Source organism: Excalfactoria chinensis, chromosome 19, assembly GCF_039878825.1.
Source record: "Excalfactoria chinensis isolate bCotChi1 chromosome 19, bCotChi1.hap2, whole genome shotgun sequence".
In the NCBI taxonomy this organism is placed as follows: domain Eukaryota; kingdom Metazoa; phylum Chordata; class Aves; order Galliformes; family Phasianidae; genus Excalfactoria; species Excalfactoria chinensis.
Window position 1 is genome coordinate 3,173,606 of NC_092843.1, and position 21,500 is coordinate 3,195,105.

Below are 21,500 nucleotides of genomic sequence, written 5' to 3' on the forward strand. Positions count from 1 at the left end.
AAAGAGCTCTGAGCACCAAGTCCAACCATCAGCCCATCCCCACTGTGCCCATTAAGCCACACTCCTCAGTGCCAAATCTGCTCTCTTCTGGAAAACCCAGGGATGGTGACAGCAAGGAGCTGACTTCCCCAAGGAGCTGACCTGGACAGGCTACATTCACCTCTCTGGTATTCCATTTCTTAGCTGTAAAGCAAAAAACAACCCCAACCCTTACTTCTCTCACTCAAAGACTGTGTGAACTTTAGTGCCCGAATGTGCAACGTCCGGTACTGAATATCACTGTCATTTGCTTCTGCAAGCAGCTGGTTTTAATTAGAAGTCATCCTTGTAAATGATTTCAGAACAAGTTCCTGAAGCAGAGCTGTTAATGGAACATGTAAGTGGGTTGGGTTCGAAACGCAGAGGGATCGAAGAAGAAACGTGCTTGTAAAGCCAAACCTGCTTCTTCCGTCCAGACTGCGAGGGCTTCCATTCATCCCGGTCCATCAGTTCAACCATCTCCGCTTCTTCATCCTCACCAACAAACTCCTCCATCAGAAACACCCCCGGGAATGGAAACGCCCAGCCAGCAAATGGGGAGCGCTCATTGCCTTCAGCTAAACCCGTCGCAGGACAGTAAGTGAAATGATCATAACCCTGCAGAAAGGAGGTGACAAACACGTGAGGGGGAAGCTCTCCTGATGAGCTGTTTCTCTTTCTTACCCCCATAAGCTCAATGTGGAAGCTCCTGGAGGTGTAACGCATGTTGAGGGCAGCCCTTCCCTGTCCTGCCCGTTCTATCTAAGCGCTCCTTCCCCTCACGGCCTCCATCCCGCACTGATGAAGGCTTCCAGGTGCCGCCCGCCGTCCCGCAGCGCTCCGTGTGATCGCAGCCGCAGGGTGCGGTGCGGCCCTCGTTGCCGCGCGCCCATTCCGGGGGTCCCGCACGTCGCCGCCCGCGCAGCCCGAGGGGACGCGTCCCGCCCCGCCCCCGGCCCCGCCCCGCCGCCCCCTCCCCGCTACCTGCGTGGGCGGAGCGGCCTGCGCGGGCCCCTCGCAGAGCAGGCAGGAGCGGATCCCCTTGCAGCCGCAGCCCGGCCCCGCGCCGCCGCTCGCCGTCGCCGCCTCCTCCTCCTCCATCCGCCCGGCCGAGCTCGACACGCGGCCGTTCTCTCTCCCGTTCCGCCCTCGCGGCCCGGCCCGCTGCAGGTGAGGGGCGGCACGCGGGCTCGGTGCAGGCCGCGCGGCGGGGCCGGGGGCGGCCTCGCTCTCCCGGCATCCCTCGCGGCGCCGCCGGGGCCCTTTAACGCTGTTGTGCGCCGCGGGGGCCGCTGGGAGCTGTAGTGCCGCGCGCCCCCGGGAGCGCTCCGGGCCGCGGCGCGGTGTGGGCAGCGCGGGGCCGCGCCCTCGGGCGGGCCGGGCCGGAGCGGGACGGGGCGGAGCGACCGGGCGGCACCGGGAGCCCACAGCGCTTCACGGGGCGGCCTGGCGCGGGCCTCGTGCCCGCTGCGTGACGCGGCCGTTCCGGGCCCGGGACGAGCTGCCGCCGCTCCGTTCGGGCGCCGCCGTTTCGTTTTCCGCCTCTTAGCCGTGCGGTGCCCGGACAAAGCAGCGCCCTGGGTGCGGGCACGTCGAGCATCCAGCGCTGTCTGTGTGCGGAGGGTCCCAGGGGAGGAACGGGGGGACGGGGCTTCGGGCGGTAACGGGAGAAGTTGCCTGCAGGAAGGGCGAAGCAAAGCCTTGCTGAGCTGGTGCCGCTGTGGTGGTGATTAATCCGGCGTGCCACAGCTTGAGGGGATGTCAGCGAGGAGTCCGTCTGTCTGGGCAGCGCTGCGTCCTGTGTCGCCTCCCCCGGAGGACACGGCTGCCATAAGTGTGCTCATCCTGAGCGCTGCTATGGGGAAACCCTCGGAGCGGAGCCTGGCTGCACAGGAGAGGCCCTTAATGCTGAGAGGCCTCGCGGTGCAGACAGCTCACCTGCAGCAGGTCTGTCACCCGCAGGGCAAGCTTTTGGGATGCTCTGGGTGGGCCCACCTTAATGAATACCCCCGGTGTTTTCATCCCACCCATAGAAAGGAGCACTTCAAACCCAGCAGCAGAAGCAGTCGTCAACCTCATAACACTTTTTTCTCCCTTATACAGCCGGTTGCAAAGGACTTCTCCTTATCCCTGTTTGTTTTCCCAGGGGGGTTACCAGAAGAGGTCGGACAGCTGCTTGGTGATTGCAGCAGGAGGGCGAAGATAAAGATGTCAAAGATTACTACAGAGCTTCTTTTGGAAAGAGCAGTTCCGAAATCGACGAGGCTCCGAAAGATAGAGACACTGAAGTAAGTGCAAGCGGGCCTGTGGAAAATTCCACATTAGTTCAGCATGGATGATCCTCCTTTCAGGCATTTCTACTCAAGTAAGAAAGGTCGTTACAAAGCACAGAATTAGAGCTGGTGTTCTCAGGGCAGGATCAGGGAGCTGCTACAGTTACCGCCTCTCCTCTCAGTATATGTTGTTTCCTGGGCTCTGATTTCCTAATGCTAAGAGGCTTCTGAGGTGACGAGTGAGAAGTGATCTTGCTTTCTCAATTTATGTACCTGATTTATTTGTATTTTCTGGATATGGCCCTTTATTTACCAGTCATTACAGGTAGAGATTCTGTTTGTCAGAGGAACTTGGGCTTATTTCCTCAGGAGACCCTGGCTGACAGTGCTGGAAGTTCCCTATGGACTAAATGGTCTAATCAGACCTACACAATCCTTCCCGTAATGCAGTTTTCAGTTTCTTGCTGAGGAAGGATGCTTTATCCCTTCTCAGACCAGACTGAGAAGTGCCCCAAGGTGTAGCCCTGTACCCTGTGAGAGTCAGGACTTGTTTTGCAGTGAAATGCAGGTAGCTGATGTTCTCTTTCCCTTTCAGCCTGTCCAAGCTGCAGCTGAAGACCGGAGACTTAGACCCGCGTTTGTTTTCACGTCTGAGGCATCTACAGAAGCTGGATCTCTCTGATAATTTACTGGACAAATTTCCCAACAGCCTGACCCTGCCTGATCTGCGTGTCCTGAACTGCAACAACAACCAGCTGGAAGATGTCACTGCTCTGAAACAGTTCCCTCTGCTCGAGGAGCTGAATTACGAGAACAATGGGTACCTCACAGTGAGTTATTTCCCATTCTTACAGATATTACATAGAGGTGGAAATAAACAGAAATAAACATAACATAAATAATATGTTATTCTTAGGCAACAAGTGAGGCCACCTTAAAAAGCAGGCAGTGCTTTTATTGCCCAGGATGTGAACAGAATGCTCTGCCTTGCAGGCAGGCCAGAGCCCAGTTTCACCACCACCACCTTGTGTTGGTGTCAAGTACTGCAGATGTACGAGGCATTTGTCTGCATTGCTGAAGATCCCAGCTTACAGAGGAATCCTAATTTACAACTACAAGTTGTTACTTGAGTCAGAAATGCTCAGAGGATTTTATGGAGTGTCCTTTGTCGAGTAATCACATCCTGCTTTTCCTTGAGTTGTATATTAATAGGGAACACTGTATGAACTGATGCAACCACCACGTGTACCATTTTTGTAACTCTGCTGTCTTTCTAGCTCAATGATGATTATAAAGTGATGTTTCTTTTGCAAAATCTTCGGCTGCTCAACGGCAAGGACATAACCAAGCTGGCCAATCATGTGAGGCATGTCAATAGCCGTAAGCTGACCAGCAAGGTAAGATGGGCAGTGTTTTCTTCACCTGTGAACACCTGCAAAGTAACTAAATATCATACCACAGTATGGGGTGTGCTTTAATTATCTCATTACTACTTTCTCTGGTCACTGCTTGCGTTTGTTCTACTCGTTCTGTTGCCACTTCTACCTTCAGTTTCAATCAGCGTGAGGACATTCTGCGTTTCCATAGAGCTGCTGTGCCTGACTCTGCTGGAGTACTAGGCTGAAAAACTGGCAGGAACTGACAGCCAGAGCATTCTTGTCTAGCAAAGAGGATTTGTTATGAGCGCTCCACAGGGGCACGAGCAGCGAGGGCTGTGTTTGAGCTTCCAGTTTTCTAGGTCACTCAGTTGCCATGCAAATATGGAAGAAATGGAGTGCTTCCTTCACCAGCTGCATGCACTTCTCTGTGTAGTTGGTGCTACTGTCCTGGCTCCAGGAATGGGAGTTCAAAACCAGGCTCAGGATAATCTTGATTTTTTCCCAGTGTGCTCCAGGAACAAAGATTTGTTCGTTCTTCTTTTGCTCCGCATGCCTGGAATGGTACTTTTACTTGCATAGATGGTCATTCAGCTCATGACATATTGTCCCTTTGATTGTGCCCAGGGTTCAGAAGCCTTTGGAGCCAAGGTATCTGAATTTACAAATGATGATGGCTTGTGCATACTGTGCTTGTGCATGCACTTGTTGAACTACAAGAAAACTCAAATGTCCCCATTGTCCCATGCCTGTTACAATTACCTGTCAGCTGCTCTCTGGCAGTGAAGAACAGTGTGAGACTTCTTAAGACCACTTGCTGTGGATCATGAGGCATGAAATCAGGCATTGGCCTGAGTTCATCTTGACGGTATATTCTTTGCTGCACAAGCTTGGATTAGAGGGACTGGATTTTGTTTGCATTGAGGTTGTGCTTCAAGTGCTGGTCAAATAAATTGAGTAAGTGCCATCATGTGGGTAGTGGAGTCACAGGGTTGACAGCTTCTGAAAGGTTTTGATGAGTACTGTTGTGCTTTTCTGCTTTGCTTTTCTGTGGTATACTGTTGTGTAACCACCATCTTTCTGCCTAGGTTACTGCTCACTGGGAAGAGTTCTTCCGTGACCAACTTCCTGAGAAGTACACAGCTGAGCAAGTGAAGTCTATCAAGAAAAAGTTCCTGAAGTCAGTACAGACCAATGTGGTGTATGGACCCAGCTCCCTTAGTGAATTCACCCGCTGGCGGGTAAGTTGCTTTTCACTCCTCCTTTCTTCTGGCAAGAGCTCTACAGCCTGATCCTGAACAGCTCCGATGGAAGGACAACATGGATTTGGGCTCAGAGGATTCTTTCAGGAGGATGGTATCATTTTTTTCCCCTCATGGTGTTCTGGTAACCTCTTCACAAAACAAAGTTCTTGGATCAAGTAGCACAGACCTAGTCAGCAACGCAAACTACCACTGATGTTGAGTGTGGAGGTGAAAAGTCCATTCTGAAGGCAGCGTGATGCACTACAGAGTGGTGATCATCTGCTGAAGTCATTGTAATCACTCATTTGCAGTGCAGATCTGCAGATTCTGGTCTGTCCTGTGCAGTTTGCAACATCTGGATGATCTGTATGGTTGATCAGAGAGGCGTGCTGGTGCACCAGCCTGCACATTTCAGTATGACCAGTGAAATGACCTTGTGATATTCACGTAGAATGGGGGGAGAACAAACTTAAAAGCCCAGCAAACCAACTCTTGTCATGAGGTATCAGAGTTTGGCTGTGATTTCTTACTATCTTTCTTTTGTATCAATCAACATATTTGTTTCTAAGGTGAAAATGATTGCAGAAGAGTTTCTGACTGGCTCACTGGGTCTGGAGTTAAACACAGATACCGAAACAGAGGAGAACATGGATGAGAATGAGGAAGAAAGTGCAGAAAGCTCCAAGGAAGCTGCAGAGGAGGAGGCTAAGGTAGGTGATGTGCATTAATAATTTACTTTTCTTTTTATATTAGATTTTAGCATATTCAGTAATGCTTGGTTTCCCTTAATGACCCTGTGGTAACTCTGGGGACAGTCTCAGGCTGCAGCCTGTGTTCAGCAACTGGGACTTCTTCTTTATGGCCAGATTGATGCCATCCCAACAATAAGGAGGTTGGGTTGCTATTCAGGAGGACAGAGCTGCTCCATTCATAGGAAACCCAAAAGATCTCATGAGTATAAAACAACCCACTCCACCCTTCCTCTGGGGGAGCAGTATTTTTTATGAGAGAGCTGGGCTGACGTGGTCAGGCTGAGATGGTGCTTGCCCTCTTGAAACAGCTGCAGACTGAATTGTATTAGACCGTGGGCCAGATTTGTTTTTCCATGTATGTAAGGCAGGAGAATTGAATTGCAAATCAGGCTGTCATTAGCTTCTGCCTTTAGGAACTCTGTAAGTCCAGGCTGTCTGGTTTTTGGAACTTAGTCTGTGACTCTGGGAGGGTACCGGGATTTGAATAAAGAATCTTTCTTACTTGCAAACCATCTGCGCATCTTGGGGAAGCTGACAACTGACAACATGCCTTATAGGTCACAGTAACTCCCAGAAAGAGGAAAAGAAATTGTTCAAAATCACGTTATGGAAGGAAGAAGTCCAAGTCCCAGGCAAAAACCAAGAAGGAGACTGTCCCTAATCCCAGAAATTCCAGTCAGGAGGAGGATGACCCAGCTCCTGATAAAGCAAGAGCATCAAATGAGCCAGCCGAAGAGGCAACCGCTGAGCAGGGGGATGAAGGGACTCATAAGAACAGAGAGCAGTTACCCAAAGGGCAAAGCAATAGAAGATCCAGCCAGCTGACAGGAGAACAGAAAAGCCAGGAACAGGACAACGGGGTTGTTAATTTGACTCCAGTAAGGAACTCCAAAGGCAAGGTATGTTCATCACCCCCCTGGGGAGGCAGGTTTTCAGCTTCATGGTTTAGTGGGTGGAGCAGGTTTAGTCTTGGAGCTCATGACTGGCCAGATATATCATAAGTTACAGTTCTATTCTGTGATTTCTTTTCTTTTAAATCTCTGAAATTTCAGGGAAGGCTGAACACAGTGAATTCTCCTCAAGGGATGGATGGACCAGCAGAGGTGGTGCTCTGAAAGCCTGTTCTTAGAAATGGGACTGGCATGACTTGCTCTCAGGTCAAGCTGATGGCTGCATGGGAGAAAGTGTTTCCCTCTCAGCTCTTACCAGTGGGGTTCTAGAAGGGTTTTTCATGTTTCTCTGCAAGAGGGAAGAAAGTTCAGTGCTGGGGTCTATGGGGCACACCTTTTCTCAAAGAGTTTCTTTCTATTTTGGTTGTCTTTCAAAGAGTTTCTTTCTATTTTGGTTGTCTTGAGCATCAGCGGCACCTTAATCTCTCCTGCCCAGGAGGGATGAAAAATACTCTGTTTTAACTCAGATTGCTGTGTTTGGTAGAGGGGTTCTCCAAGGCAGTCACTAACCACTGTGAGGAGAATGAATTTTCTAAGTGTGGATGGTTTATTGTAGGAGGATTTCAGTGCAGAGCCATTGCATTTTCTCCAGTGTCACAGTAAAGGCAACAGCCGCGAGGATTTTAAAACGCAGCTCTGGTCCTGTGTCTTCGAGCCATTGCTAGACTGTGCACCCAGGAAAGGTGAGCTCTTAAAGAGGTTTGCAGGATTCTCTGAACCACCAGGCTCTGGAATCCCAGCAGATCCCATGTGCTAGATCCCAACTTCATCAAGCTGTAATCTCTTGTCAGGAAGAGATTCGTGTACATACTTTGACTTATGAAAACAGGAGTCTGGGAGAGCACCAGGCCGTGTGCAGTCTTCACATGTAATCCGTGAACTTCTCACCTTCTCTTTTCGTTTTCAGATCCCATTGTGAGTTGTTCCAGAACTGTGGCGACGTGTGGAGGGGAGTCTGTCTGTCTGATCGACTGTGAAACAGGGATGGTGCTGAAGAAGTATAAGGTGCCTACAGAGGTAGGTTGCAAATATGAACAATAAGCATTAAATGGAAATTCCATAATCCTGTTTAATTCCACAGATAAAGATGTTGTGAACAATTCTGAAAGAAGGTTGCAAGCATTACTGTGGACAGGTCTTAAAAGATGGGTAGTAAATATTTCTTGCTTGTCCTTTTAGCCTGGTTTGCTTTCATTTTATCAGTTTTATGCCTCTCTTTTTTTATTTAGAGAAGCATATGTGTGTGTGTAAGAAAGCTTGACAGCATAGACTAATAAACATCCTGTTTTGTTAGATTTCATTCTTCTGAAGGTGTTCTGAAATGCAGTGCTTATGCCTGAATAGTCGTGTCAGTTCACCTGGATTGCTCCATGGCAGCTGTTATCTCTGAGCTAACAACCTTCCTGCTGACTCTCTTTATGCTGTTCTCGGTTTCCTTCTGTCCTAGGAGTTCTTCAGTGTTGCATGGACAACTCTCCCAATGGTGATCAGTGACAGTCGGAAGAAATCTCATAATATCTTGGCAGCTGCAGGAAGGAGAGGGATTGTCAAACTGATTCATGTGGCAGCTGACTTCTGCTACGGAGAAATAAAGGCTCATAAAAAGCCCATTGCAACCGTCTGCTTCAGCCCAACTCAAAAAACTCACCTCTTCAGTAAGTCTCTGCTTCAGAATCCCCTTAGCTTCATTACCTCATCTGGAAGAGGTTGGGCTTCCTTCACAAGGGGAACCATCACCCTTGCTAGCAGGTTTGGGTAGCTGAGTGTTTACTGGGACCACACAAGCAAGAGTTTTGGACAGGTCTTATACAGAGAGTTCTTTTTGGGTGCCACTAGAACGCAGCAGGTGCAAGTTGTTTCAGTCTGACTCCTTAGCTGAGGTGCAGCAGCTCCAGTTTCTCACTCAGTAGCTCCCTGCTGTGCTGGCTCTCAGGCTGCCACAAACCAGCCCCAAACTGTTCCAATAGTGGATTCGTTCCACAGGGACGGGTAAGAAGAATGATAGGCAGAGCAGCCTGCTGGGGGCAATGCAGCAGGCAGCCAGCTAGCAGGGCGCTCGTTAAGCATGGCAAGAGGGACAGTGCAGCATATCTTGGCCTGTTGGGTTTTGTTGTTCTAATGAGCAAAACAGTGCCCTTAATTGCTTTGAAATAAACGAAAATCTGTAGAGTTCTGTGCCTTGTCAGAAATTTCTGTCCAGGTCCTGAGGTAGAAGTGAGCTGCTGTAGGGCCCCACTGAGACTAAGGCTTAAGGAGTGGTGGGAAACGAACCATCGTGTTACAAATTGCAGCTGCATTGTCAGGTCTGTTAAGTAAGCCGTTACAGGGACATTCAGACCACACCTGCACCCCACAGCACATTGTCCCTCTTGCCTACAATTGCGCACATCCTGGAGCAGTTAAGAGTGCTACATGAACCATTAAAGTGGAATGTCTTTAAAACAAGGGCAGCTGCAATGGATGCTTTCCAAGAGAAAACTCAACAGTGTAAAAAGCAGAAACCTAAAGAGATTGGGAAGATTGCTACCACACCCATGTAATGCTTAGTAGTGCAGGGTTGATGAGCTTGATAGTGTTGCTCAGGTGTGGACAGCGAGGCTTATTTTATTTAATACAAAAATCTGTAATCAATTAAGTCTTTTTGTGCTGGAGACAGGGCATTAACTTGTTTGATTTAATGCCAAGTCATGGGAATTCTGATCACAGGAAATACTGTCTTAGCCTTGTTACTGCTGCCACTCGGTCAGCTGGGTGACAAAGGCAGTAAGAGTCTTTTATTTTACATCTGTCCCTAACTTTCCCAATGGGAGCTGCTGTGGATGCAAACACAACATGTGGAATACAGTGGAATCTGCCTGAGAGTAGGGAGTGGAGCTCACATGGTAGGGTCCGTAAGAGCCCATGACCAGAAACAGGTACTTGAATGAGCACTAATTAATGTCCTCCTGAAGCCACAACTTGGTAGCAGACACCAGGAGCCAAACTTTGCTTTTGCCTGCTCCTCTTGGAGCACAGGATAAGAATGCATGTGAGTGAATGTGCATGTGTGACAATGTCTATGAGGTGGTGTTGAGCTGGGAGCCTCAATGACTGCTGCTGTACTCTGATGAGCTCTGTGATGCCCCAGGCTTAGTGTTGTAGACTCTGACAGGTAGAATTGCCAGCTAGCACGATAAGAGCCAAATGAGCAGCGGTGTTACTACCTGCCTCTCTTCTGTGTCCTACAGCTGCATCCTATGACAAGAGAATTGTGCTCTGGGATATTGGAATTCCAGACTGTGACTACAATTTCAAAGCAAGGTAAAGGTACAAAAAAATAGATGTGGCCAGTCTAAGAGCCTGTAACTATTGCTTTGCAGCACCACTTCACTGTTCTCTTTTTAGCCAGCTGCTGGTACTGGAATGTTTGTCTGTACCCTTACGGATTGCCCTGGTCCCCACATGCCCAGAGCAGTACCTGCTGGCTGGCTGTGAAGAAGGCTGCTTTGCATGGAATATAAAGCTGGAGAAGGAAGAGAAAAGCAGGTGAGAGCAAGAATTGTTTTCTGTAACAACAGAAGTAGTCCTGGCTTCATTTCATGTGGAGGTCTGTGCCAGGAATGCAGCATGGCTCACCAAATTTAAAGGCAGTAAAACAGCAGTCCCTGAAACGAGCAGGCTTCTGGTACATTAAAAAGTCCAGATATCTGAAAAACTAATTTCAAGTGGGAAATCAATCTGCTTTATCTGGAAAGAGATTAACACGTGGATTTCCATTCGTTGGGTTCTGTATCTAAGCACATTTTCAGTGCTGCTCGTTCAGGGCCTGAATTATTTCTCTCTTCCTTCCCCAGACCTTTTGAAGCCTCATTCAAATTTCCTGATGAGGAGGGAGAAATGTCAACATCTCACAGGGTGGATGGTTTGGCTTTTCTGAATGATGATGTCGTAGGTGAGTATAAACAGGATAGCCAGATCCACAAGAAGTCAGGTACCTCGGTGTGGAAGGACGATGTAGAGGAAGTAAATGGGGTGTAAATGCATCTATTGTAGATTCTGAAGGGCTACACTCAATGGAGTTTCCTTCTAGACTTAGCTTTCTATGAGGATGAGGTATGGAGTCGTGTCTGAGCAGAGCTGGAAAAAAAATAGACTCAACACAGCAGACTTTGCTTAGCAGTGCTGAAATGGAAGGGGAAGAATCCTTTGCTGTTCGAGGGCTGCTAAAAGCCCTTTGCAGAGGATTGGGTCCCACAATTCGCAGGCTCTGTAAGGCCTTTGAGTGGGTCATTCTGAATAGTTCTGCTGGTTGCAGTTTTGGAACGTGTGGGGACTGAGAATCCCCCTGAAACCTCCAATTATCCTGAATTAAGGTAAAAGAAGTGGAAGTTGCTGCTGCTGTCAGATCCCATGTCTTAAAAGCCACTTTCTGGATGGACTGCCTTCCCCAGCTGTGCTGAAGCACTTCTCAGCACCTTTACGTCGTCTTCTGTTTTCTTCCCTAGTTTCCAAGAGCTCCAAACCAGGATGCATTTACTTATGGAGCTGGAGTTCGTCTTTTGACACGAAGAGGAAAGGAAGCCAGCGAACAGTGCCTGCAGTTATTCTAGCTGAATTGGAGTGGTCCACAACAGATTTGTCTTATCTCACACTCAGCACCTGCCCAGGTAGGCAGCACCCTTCTTCAGCACTCCCAAGTAGCAGGGCTGCACCAGAGGCAGCCCACTGCACCAGAGGCAGCCCACTGCACCAGAGGCAGCCCACTGCACCAGAGGCAGCCCACTGCACCAGAGGCAGCCCACTGCACCAGAGGCAGCCCACTGCTCAAGGTTTACTTGTTTATAGTTGCAGGTGTCTCCCACTCACTGGAGGAGCCTGTTTAAAGCAGAAGAGTGGATTTAATTCCCAGGCTAAGAGAGCACAGCTGGCCTGCCACCCATGAGCAACAGGAACCCTTAACTTGCAGCACTGCAATCCCAGCACAGTGCAGCTAATGGGCACCTGCTGCATATAAATACTTGAGGCTGTTCCTTGACTTTTAAAGGCAGAGGTGTTTTACCTTGCTGTGATACAGCTGTCACGATGCAGTGTAGGACTAATGAGAAGAAACCTGATCTGAGCATTGCTTTTCAAAACTATAGAGTCTGAATGGAGGCTTCTTTCCAGAGCTGAAATTTAGTGGGATGGGGGTTTTTTTGGTGCCAGAAAGATCATTTTGATGGAATGTGATGGAATGTGACATCCTCCGTTGAGAGGGCAAAGCACTGCCTGGAGCTCAGCTTTATAGTAGAATGGACTCCACTCTAATTTTCCTGCTTCTTCTTTTGGTCTTACAGCAAAACTGCACGTGTTCTGCGGTGATGAGAAGGGAAGTGTGTGGATTTACCACCTCTCCAGCTACACCACAGCATGGAGCTCTGCCAAGGGAAAACACTCAGACAAGAGAATCCCGCCCACACAGGTAGGTCTCATTTACCCTTTGTGTCAGAGCTGTGCTTCCCTTCCTCCCCAGGGCAGCTCTCTTGAGCAGTTTCACACCAGAACATGCCTCGTATTTTCTCTACCTAACATTTGTAGCCAATTAAAACCAATCTCCAGAGTGTGACCAAGGCCACTTCAAATCACACACACACACACAGTTGTGACAGGGATTATGAGCTGCAAAGCAAATTTGTTCACTCTTGTATGCCGCAGCTGGACAACTTTTCCTTGGGAAAGGCCTCTCTGAAAAAAATATGATGGTTAGACTGTATATGGCCGGCAACACAAGCTGTTCCTGCACTGCTGTCTGGTGTGCAGCCACTGTTTCCCTGCCTGGATGAGTGGAGGGTAACAGCAGCAGCTGCTCCTTGGTAGAACTGCATGTGGGGAAGGGCAAGCTTCTGGCAAGTGTTCCTGCTTCCCTTTTGCTCATTCTTTTCCTGAACACACTCCTGCTGGGGGTCAGTAACAATTACACATTCACAAAGGCTGCGAGGCACATTGTGGTCTTGAGCTCTAACTGTATCTAAGTACGATGTGACCTCATGTTCCATAAACATGCTGCAATCAGCAGTCAGCTGTTGGAGCTGCTCTGAGTTTTTCCTTTCTGCTAAGTCCCTCTTGCACTGAGCTCCAGTCCATCAGCAGGACTGGCACATAGGCATATAAGGAAGAAGCTTTCATTTCAGCTCCACCATGCTGGTAGGGCTGTGACCTCTTTGGACACCACCCAGATCCAGCTTTGTAATAATTGATATTCCCCAAGTTTCAGGGACAATGATACCGTTCCTTTCCTCCACAAACTTTGCTCTCTCTGTAGATTCTCAAATGGCCAGAGCTGCGAGCAAATGGGGACCACCTGAGTGAAGTCTACATAAACAACGTGATCACAGACCCTACTTTCACTTACCTTGTTGCTCTCACTAGTGTGAACATTACAGCAATTTGGAAGAAGTCATAGTTCCTTGTTATAGAAGTTCATCCCCGTGTTTTGAATTAGTGCAGTATTGGTGACTGTTACCCATATAACCATGAAGTTTTCTAGACCAGCTGTTACGTGCAAAAGGTAAAAGAGTTCGTTAAGCACATCCACTCATCCAGGCTTTTTTCCTGTCAGTTTACACAATTTGTGCATTTGTTTTATAGAAATGACACTTAATAAAACAAAACAACCAAATCTGCTGCCAGAATCTAGACTTCTTGTAATGGGAAACCGGGAATGTGACCCGCTACTGCAGCTCAGCATCTCCTCATTCCCAGAGGGCAGTCAGACTGAGCTGCAGCCTAATGCACATAGTGACAATGAGGCTCCAATGTGAAAAGTGAAAATCATTTTAGTGAATTAAGCCACGAAATCAAACAAGACACGTCGGACACAAACCTCCCCTCCCAACACTGCTGCCAAATGTAAGCAGGACGAGAAGGAAAGTCATTGGCGTGAATGAAGGTTTAAATAAAGCGTTCCGCTCAGAGCCAGCATTCTTCATCAGACGTGCAGCCCGGTCTTAGTGTGATAATGTTACTCGATTCCTTCTTGTTTGTCTTTAATGGCAACCTGTAAAGCACAGAAACAGAACAGGATGGTTGAAATCTCATCGGTCTCACATCAAACACCAGAACAGCAGCTCTGGGCTGAACCATCCCCTCTGTGCTTCAAAGGAGCAGCTTCCTGCAGCAGAAAGAAACCAGCTCACCCTGAATCTCTCCTCCAGGAGGGACAGCTCGCTGATCAGGTCCGTGATGGCGTTGGTGAAGGCCTCCTGTGGGCTGTAATCTGGGGTCGTTTGGACGCGGATGATGATTTTGTGTTCCAGGGGATGCGGGACTTTGTAACCTGCAAACAGCACCTGCGGGTCCTTCAGCAACTGCCTGGGAAAGCAGCAGCGAACGAGCGTGCATTAAACAATATGCATTAAACAACAGCCGGCCTTTAGAACGGCCCAGCCCCCCCCGGCCTCAGCTCACGACTTGATGATGTTCCCCAGCGTGTGGTCCTCCTTGTTGATGGTGAACAGGCAGGCGTTGGGCACCTTCGTGTCCTTGTTGATGGTGATCCTGCACAGCGGGGCCGTCTGAGCGCCGCTTCACTGCACGCAACAGCGCGGGGGGAACCGGGGGAGGACACGGACCCGTCCGGGGAACCCCCTCCCCCCCGCCCCCCCCCCCTCCCGCCATCCCGACGGCCGCTCACTTTTTCTCCCCCTCGAAGAGCAGGAACGACTCGAACGCCGGAGGCGCGTTCATCCCGCCGCCTCCCCGCTGCTCTCCGCGGTTCCCGCAGCGCCCAGAGCGTCACTTCCGCTCTCACTTCCTCCCTCCCTTCCGCCGGTGGCGCCCCCTGCGGTGCGGGCGGACCACGCGCGGTGTCCTACAAAGTGCGCATGCGCTGCGGGTCGAACTGCGCTTTATTGCCCCGCTGCGGCCCGGCCGCCCCCCCCCGCCCCATCCCGGCCCGGTCCGTCACGTCTGCAGCTCCGGCAGGGGCGGCTCGGCCGGGGGCAGCCGGCGGTGGCGGCGATCCAGGTCCTGCAGCGCCTCCAGGAGCCGGCGGAGCGCGGGGGGCAGCGGCGGACCTGGGGGGGGGGAACGGGGGGCGGTGAGACCCCAAAGCACAGCGCGGCCCCGAAGCACGGCGCCTCCATTGGGGGGGGTCCTCTGTCTCCTCCCCTCCGCCTCTACCTTCTCCGTTCCGAGGGTCCCCCGGCTCCACCAGCTGCCGGTACTTCTCCCTGCGGAGAAAGGGGGTTGTTGGCCGCGGGGCTGCGGGCACGTTGGGGCCGTCCCCGCTTGTGGGGTCCCACCTGAGCGGCTGCTGCAGGCCGAGGAGGTGCTGGAAGAGCCGCTGCGCCTCCACGTCGGGCTGCAGCGGGTCGGTCCAGTCCTGCAGGGTGATGCTGTGCCGGGTCCGGCCGCAGCCCGGTCCTGCGGGACACGAGAGGGGCCGAACAATAGTGGGGCCGCCCGTCCGTCACCCCCACCCCGCGGCCGGCAGCCCGTACCCGCCCGGTCCTTCTGGTGGCAGCAGCTCCACTTGTCCCCACGGAAGACCCCGGGGTGGTAGCAGTGCAGCAGCTGCGGGTTGTTGCCGCACACCTTCCGCAGCGCAGACAGCCACTGGTTCAGCTCGTTGACGCACTGCGGGGCGCACGGCGAGGTGTCACAGCGTCCCGATGGCCGACAGCCCCGACCCAGCCCAGCCCACCTTGCACTGCAGGTACGCCGTCTCCTGCTGCCCGGCCTCGTCCACGTAGACCACCTGCATGACGTGGCAGCTCCCGAAGCTCTTCTCCTCCACCTTCTCGGCCGCTCGGATGTTGGCCAAAGCGATGGAGCCGCAGCTCTGCCATTGGGGACACAGCATTTGTTGCCCTGTGTGCCACCATGGGACCCCACCACCCCGCGTCCCCCTACCTCTGCCCCGGGGCTCTTGCTGAAGCTGAGTTCCTCGCTGGTGAGGCAGAAGTGCAGCTTCTTGGAGGCGGAAGCAAGCAGCGGCCCTTTGCCCCGCGTCTTGTGGACAAAGAGCAGCCCCTCCTTCACCACGGCGCTGCGGGGGGCACACGGCCGCTGCTCTCCACCCTCCTCCTCCTCCGTGCCCACCAGCCGGGTGATGAAGGCCCTCATCTGGGAGGCTCCGTGCTGCAGGGCGGGTTGCAGCGGGGCCAGCCATTCCTCCTTGGCTCTCCCCGCCGCCGGCTCCATGTTGCCCACCATCTGCACAGCCTGCGGACCGTGGGATGGTGGAGTTGTTGCCCCCGGTGCCCCCCGTTCCCCGCTGTCCCCACGTCCCGCCTCACCTTGGCCAGCAGCAGCAGCGTGCGGCTGGTTCGAGCGTCAGCGTGAGTGTCCCTCAGGTGGAAGAGTTTGGGGGTCATGATGGCCGGCGAGAAGAAGCGCAGGCACAGGAAGCTGGTGACGGCCACGAACTGAGTGTGCTGCGGCCACCGGGGGCACGAGACGTGTGAGGGTCCGTCCCCATGGCACCATCCCTCGTGATGCTTCAGGCTTGTGTCAACCTCACAGCCCACCCAGTTCCAACCCCCTGCCACGGGCTGGTTGCCCCCCGCCAGCTCAAGCCGCCCAGGGCCCCATGCAGCCCGGTCTTGGGCTGCTCCAGGGATGGAGCACCTACAGCTTCTTCATGGCACAAAGCAACACCAAGTCCGCCCCGTTCCTCCATCCCCACTGCTGGGTTTGGACCTGACCTGATGCTGGGGGAAGCGCTCCCCAACGCGCTGGAAGAGCTGCCGGAAAGCAGCGCGGATGACAGGAGGACAGCTGGGAGCTGACTTGCTGATGGCATCTAAGAGCTCCCCGAGGTAGGACTGCAGGAGCTGGCGGCCCTGCTCCATCACCTCACTCTCCGTCTGCACCCGGTGCAGCCCCGAGCACCTGCGGGCACCGCAGACCCCATCAGTCCCAAGCACTTCGAGTACCCGCACCCCCTGCAGCCCCCGTGCCCCTTACCCAACGTCCTTGATCTCCACCTTGCTGGGGTCCAGCTCCACGTACTTCTTCTCCTCAAACACCCGGGAGATGGTGGGTCCCAGCACCGCATGCAGGTACTGCATCCCCGTCACCTGCCCAGGGGACCACAGCACCCAACCTTAGGGGGTTTCCTCCAGCTCTTGGCCCCAGAGGCAGGCACAGCTCTCCATGCCCTTCCCTTAGGACAGTGTGGAGCTGTGGTGAGCTGCAAGGAGCAGGGTTTGGGGTGAAGCTTCTTGTGGATAAGGGGGATTTGGGGGCAGCAGCACCTTGAGGAAAGACTCCATTGACTTTGAGGCCAGGGAGTTACTCCGGAACAAAGTGTTGGGTTCACCTGAGAAACAGGAGAAAGCCAATTATAGCCAATGGGTTCCTTGGGATGAACCCAACGGGTTTCCCAACCAGAGCACACCAGAAGGTTTACAGCTCCAAATGAAGGTAAGGAAGACCCAGCCCTACTCCCAGCTCAGACTTACAGGGCTTGGCCAACTCCAACTCAAAGAGCAGGTCCAGAAACTCCTTCACCAGCCCTTGGCCCAAGAAGAGTTTCACCAGGTTGATGGCGACATCCTGCCGGCACTCGGCCGTGGTGGTTTCATCAAGGAGGGTGACCAGGTGCACCCCGCCGGCCTGCAGGGGCACGAGGACGTGGTGGCACAGTGGCAACCAGCACCGTGACCGCGTCCCATTGGGGCTCTGCAGGGACCTCACCTGCTGCCCTGCCTTCACCTCCTGGCACAGCAGCTGGACCAGGGGCTGGTAGCAGTGAGAGGGCAGCACCGTCTCATCCCGCAGCCTCACCTGCAGCTGCAGTGAGCCCAGGCTGCCCCGGCGCCTGTAGGAACATAGAGAGCAGATGCAGACCATGCACCCCACAGCACATCCCTCTGGAACACCCCAAAACACTCACCTGTCCTCCCTGGGCTTGGCTGTGTCTGGCTGCAGCCTGAACCAGCCCTCCTGATGTCCGGCTGCCTGCAGCCCCTGCACACTGACCACCACCTGGGGGCGGGTGGGACAGGCTCACGTCCCACCCCAGTAATGGGGCCACGCGTGGTGCTTCTGGGGGCTCACCTTGCCCAAGAAGTCATTCTTGCTGACGAGGTCCCAGTCCCACACCTCTACACACAGCTTCTCTGCAGGGGGGTTCGACAGCTCAAACTCAAAGGCTTCGTTCCAGCGAGGATAGCAGGACTTCTTCACCACCTGCGAAGGAGATGGCTCTGTCCCCATGGCACACGCATCCCACCCCCACGGGGACATCAGGGATGGGGATACGCTGAGTTGAGCTCACGGTGCTCTCCTGTGTTTTGCCATTGTAGCTCACGCAGACAAAGGGGTCGGATGCACCGTTCCTGTCCTTCTTGGCCAAATCCCTGTAGAGGAGAAGGTGAAATTCCCAGTGAGCCTCCAGAATCCCTACAGTGGGCTCCCACCGCTCCCCATCTTCCCTCCTCGGCTCCCCACAGTCTCAGGTGCAATGGGGAAACTGAGTCACGGAGCAGCCAGGGCTCAGCAGGCGCCACCAAAGCATCACCCCAGGACTGGGACATCCCCAATCCAACATCACCTGGCCTCCAGCACGGTGCATCGCAGCCGCTGCCCGCCCTCCAGGAGCTCCACGCGGAGGTGGATTTCCCCCTGCACCTCCTCATCGGGGTCCACCTCGTTGAGGCTCACCCAGCCGCTGTATCCTATGGGACCAGTGGGCACCATGGGCAGGGGGTGTGGGGACACGGCTGGGTGTAGGGCTGGGGACACCCCGCTGTCCCCTACCTCTGGGGTGCTCTGCCAGCATGGTGCGGGTGATGCACACCTTCCCAATGACATCATCACGGCTGCAAGACACAACAGGGAGGTGGCACAGAGGGTGGCACCAAGGGGGACACGGAGCTCCTTGTCCGGCCCTTGCTGCCAGGCAGTTTGGATGCCCCGAATCCTTCAACTGCACAGCCAGGTGTGGATTCTCTGCTGTCTGCTATAGGGTTGAGCATTGCCAGCCCAACCCTGCGTTGTCCCCGAAGCGCTTTGCCTGTACCTGAGAGCATCCTCATCCATGACGTAGATGGAGATGCTGTGGAAGGTGGGATGGAGCTGCACCTCATACTCCTCCCCCCAGAACGGGGACAATGTCTTCCACACCGTGGCAGTCCTGTGGGACAGATGGCACCGGTGACATCCCAGCCAGGGCTGGTGCACAGCACCCACACTGGGGTGGCTTATGGGTTGGCACTGGGGTCCATGTCTCAAGCCTGAAGCAGAGCTTTGGGACCCGGATGGGAGCGGGCAGCAGGGCTCACCTGATGATGGCCTCATTGTCAATCTTCACAATGCAGTACGGGTCGCTGCTCCCCGTGCTGGAAGGCAATGGCACGACCCTATTAGCACCGTGGTGACCCTGAATTCCTGGCCCTGACCACAGCATCCTGCTGGCAGCTGCTGGCAGCTCCTGGTCCAGATCGGAAAGGGAACAAACAAATCCCACCCTTTCCCCAAAGCAGGAGCTCCAGGAGCCAACACAGCCCCCTCCAGCCCCCAAATGGACCCAGAACCCAGATCTCTCTGTAGGGATGGGGACAACCCTGGGGACACTGCGGTGACACAGACCCGTGGTCACAGCAATGCTCAGTGAGCCGGTAACAGCTCAGCTCACCGTGCTACTGCCAACAAAACACCACTTTATGGCCAGCTCAGTTCCTGAGGATGGTGACTCACTGCGGCCGGAGGCGGCGGAGCTGGCGGAACCGTGCTGGTTATGGGGGCGAAGGGCTTTGGGTTCTCAGTGTGGGGCTGGCAGCTCCCAGGGGTGCTGGAGCCCAGAGCTGCAGGGGGGGCACAGGGGGGGTCCGGAAGGATCCACGTGTCTGGGATGGTGGGTTTGCTTGGGAGGTGAGAAGCAGCAGGTTGGGGAAAGTAAAATAAACAAGGATAAGCAAAAAGCTGAGAGCTGCCGCCGTCACCTCCCTTGGAGCTGCAGGGCCAGCGGCACCACGAGCTGCATCCTGGACGCCACAAGGGTGTCCCCATCTCGGGGTGTCCCCAGCAGGGCAGCCCCGTGTCACGCTGGTTGCTAAGAGCCCGCTCTCCTGCGGGCAGGTTCGGCACGAACACGGCGGCTGAAGCATCATTAACCCCGCTGTATTGCTGACATTTCCTGCCTTGTGCAAACCGTTCAGCTGGCGCTGAGCACACACAGCCCGGTGCCACCTGCCCGCGCCGTGCACACAAAGCAGGGGATGCTCTTTGTCTTCCTGCGCTGAGGATGCAGGGAGGAGCCCAGCGATGTGCCATAGGGCAGAGCGCGATTCCGCCTCTTTACGGGGGTCCTGGTGCCAAAGAGGAGCCGGGCAGGGGCTCGTAGGAGGGAGGGAGGAAGGGGGAAGCACAGAGCGGCAGGCAGGGAGCTCAGCCTGGAAGCAGCAGCGTCGATGCGGGGTGAAACGCGTCGCTATCACAGCGCTGTCAGGAGGGAGCAGGATGGGGCGGCGGTGTCAGCGTGCCCGGGGACACGCCGTGCCGTGGGTGGGCGGCTGCGGGCAGCCTCTGACCGGTCAGCAGCGCTGTGACATCTCGGATTTCCATGGGGAAATCACAGCGATCCCGATGGCGGAGGGACGGGGGGGGGGGTCATAAATACGGCAAAGCGGGATGGAGCTCTGCCCGTGGCAGCATCCCAAGCCGCGTTCTGCCCTCCGAAAGGCGCAGCCCTTTACCCCCCCGCGCCGGCTCAAGGTCCCCGCAGGGCTTCGTGCCAAGGGACTGCAAAACACGAGCCCTGACACACGGAGCTTAAAAAAGCCAGAAGCTGCGCTTCTTCCCTTGTTTATCCTCTTTTTCCATGACGGCTGCGGGGCTTTTTGCTGCTTTTCCAGCAGCCCGCAGTGCGCTCCGTGCTGGCTCCCTATGGATGGGTCCCCCCTGTGCTGTCCCCATCCCACCCTCAAATCTTGCCCCATAGAGACGGGAGGGTGAGGATAATGCTGGGACACACAGACAGAACTTTGGGGGCTGCCAAGGAGGGAAATCCCCACCCGATGAGGACAGCAGCCCCCGCAGCAGGTGCTGGAAGAGGGACAGAACCACGGAGCCACCCCAGGGGTGACCCCAAAGCATCCCAGGGGTGATCCCAACGCATCCCAGGGGTGATCCCAACGCATCCCAGGGGTGACCCCAAAGCATCCCAGGGGTGATCCCAAAGCATCCCAGGGGTGACCCCAACGCATCCCAGGGGTGATCCCAACGCATCCCAGGGGTGATCCCAACGCATTCCGAGCTGCTGGGACAGCGCAGATTCAGCTCGAAGGAACCCCCCTGTGCACGGGCACTGCTGGGAGGATCGCCTCCAAACAACCTGGGGGAGATCCTAAAGGAAGGGCTGCCTCAGTGCCATGCAGGGGGGAATCCCAAAGCCGTCCCAAATCCCAAAGCACTGGGAGAAGACGTGCTGAAGCCAGCCCAAAGAGCCGCAAGGGGTCACACCGAACACACCCTATGGGGAGCCCCAGGGCATTGGGTGGGAGGGATACCCCCAGAGCTGTCCTGGGGGCCGGACGCAAAGCAACATGCAGAGCCAAGATGCCAACCCCCATCCCCGGCAGCACTCACATGTCCTTGGCGGGCAGGTTCCTGCCCTCCACGATGCGGATGGACAGCACGCTGCGCCGGGCCATGCCGACGGACGGACGGACGGAGCGGGCAGCGGAGCGCGGCCCCGAACCCGCGGCCACGGAGCCCCGAGCCCATGTGCGGGCCGGCACGGAGGGCGACCAATCAGCGAGCGGGGCTGGGTAGGTGGGCGGGGCTTAAGGAAATGGGCGTGGTCTTGTAAATAAAGTGGGCGGGGCCTGGGGGTGGGGGCGGGGCGCAGCGTGGTCACGGGGCTGGCTGGGAAGTGCGGGGACCCCCACGGTTCTAAGCCCCCATATGGGACGTGCTGCGA

The 21,500-nt window shown here is 54.4% G+C and overlaps 3 protein-coding genes across 7 annotated transcripts; 1 reads left to right on the plus strand and 2 right to left on the minus strand.

Annotated features, from left to right (window-relative positions):
- Positions 1-354: 354 nt before the first annotated feature.
- Positions 355-13,240, plus strand: LRWD1 (leucine rich repeats and WD repeat domain containing 1). Of its 5 annotated transcripts, none has more exons than XM_072353862.1 (16): positions 355-615; positions 2,165-2,306; positions 2,887-3,121; positions 3,569-3,688; positions 4,756-4,908; positions 5,481-5,621; positions 6,221-6,562; positions 7,170-7,296; positions 7,521-7,630; positions 8,061-8,268; positions 9,841-9,913; positions 9,998-10,138; positions 10,447-10,544; positions 11,098-11,259; positions 11,929-12,053; positions 12,894-13,240. In XM_072353862.1, exons 1-16 carry the CDS (start codon positions 552-554, stop codon positions 13,032-13,034), a joined length of 2,382 nt encoding a protein of 793 aa, XP_072209963.1. In that variant the 5' UTR covers positions 355-551; the 3' UTR covers positions 13,035-13,240. The 5 variants fall into 5 exon arrangements, with proteins under 5 accessions (XP_072209963.1, XP_072209964.1, XP_072209966.1 ...); XM_072353863.1 differs by lacking the exon at positions 355-615 and adding an exon at positions 1,052-1,188; XM_072353865.1 differs by lacking the exon at positions 355-615 and adding an exon at positions 1,392-1,632.
- Positions 13,241-13,389: 149 nt separating this feature from the next.
- Positions 13,390-14,437, minus strand: POLR2J (RNA polymerase II subunit J). The gene is made up of 4 exons (XM_072353871.1): positions 14,265-14,437; positions 14,039-14,128; positions 13,768-13,942; positions 13,390-13,628 (listed from the first exon to the last, which is right to left on the minus strand). Exons 1-4 carry the CDS (start codon positions 14,315-14,317, stop codon positions 13,593-13,595), a joined length of 354 nt encoding a protein of 117 aa, XP_072209972.1. The 5' UTR covers positions 14,318-14,437; the 3' UTR covers positions 13,390-13,592.
- A 69-nt stretch (positions 14,438-14,506) lies between these two features.
- LOC140260968 (ras GTPase-activating protein 4-like) lies at positions 14,507-21,333 on the minus strand. Its single transcript, XM_072353868.1, has 20 exons — positions 21,167-21,333; positions 18,862-18,918; positions 18,600-18,713; positions 18,338-18,399; positions 18,132-18,255; positions 17,856-17,937; positions 17,636-17,767; positions 17,472-17,563; positions 17,273-17,396; positions 17,038-17,191; positions 16,831-16,895; positions 16,541-16,653; positions 16,279-16,465; positions 15,871-16,008; positions 15,485-15,796; positions 15,276-15,413; positions 15,073-15,208; positions 14,875-14,995; positions 14,753-14,802; positions 14,507-14,646 (listed from the first exon to the last, which is right to left on the minus strand). Exons 1-20 carry the CDS (start codon positions 21,229-21,231, stop codon positions 14,534-14,536), a joined length of 2,379 nt encoding a protein of 792 aa, XP_072209969.1. The 5' UTR covers positions 21,232-21,333; the 3' UTR covers positions 14,507-14,533.
- Between the last annotated feature and the right edge of the window lie 167 nt (positions 21,334-21,500).

Bases quoted from the DNA above. Each gene is read 5' to 3' on its own strand.
- LRWD1 (XM_072353862.1), top strand. From the start codon at position 552: ATGGAAACGCCCAGCCAGCAAATGGGGAGCGCTCATTGCCTTCAGCTA. The intron at 7,631-8,060 runs GTAGGTTGCAAA...CTTCTGTCCTAG, and splicing joins AGTATAAGGTGCCTACAGAG to GAGTTCTTCAGTGTTGCATG. The intron at 10,545-11,097 runs GTGAGTATAAAC...TTTCTTCCCTAG, and splicing joins TCTGAATGATGATGTCGTAG to TTTCCAAGAGCTCCAAACCA.
- LOC140260968 (XM_072353868.1), bottom strand. From the start codon at position 21,231: ATGGCCCGGCGCAGCGTGCTGTCCATCCGCATCGTGGAGGGCAGGAAC. The intron at 18,919-21,166 runs GTGAGTGCTGCC...ATTGCCTTCCAG, and splicing joins AACCTGCCCGCCAAGGACAT to CACGGGGAGCAGCGACCCGT. The intron at 18,714-18,861 runs GTGAGCCCTGCT...TCTGTCCCACAG, and splicing joins GACAATGAGGCCATCATCAG to GACTGCCACGGTGTGGAAGA.
- POLR2J (XM_072353871.1), bottom strand. From the start codon at position 14,317: ATGAACGCGCCTCCGGCGTTCGAGTCGTTCCTGCTCTTCGAGGGGGAG. The intron at 14,129-14,264 runs GTGAGCGGCCGT...CCCGCTGTGCAG, and splicing joins CTCTTCGAGGGGGAGAAAAA to GATCACCATCAACAAGGACA. The intron at 13,629-13,767 runs GTGAGCTGGTTT...TGTGCTTTACAG, and splicing joins TCCTGGAGGAGAGATTCAGG to GTTGCCATTAAAGACAAACA.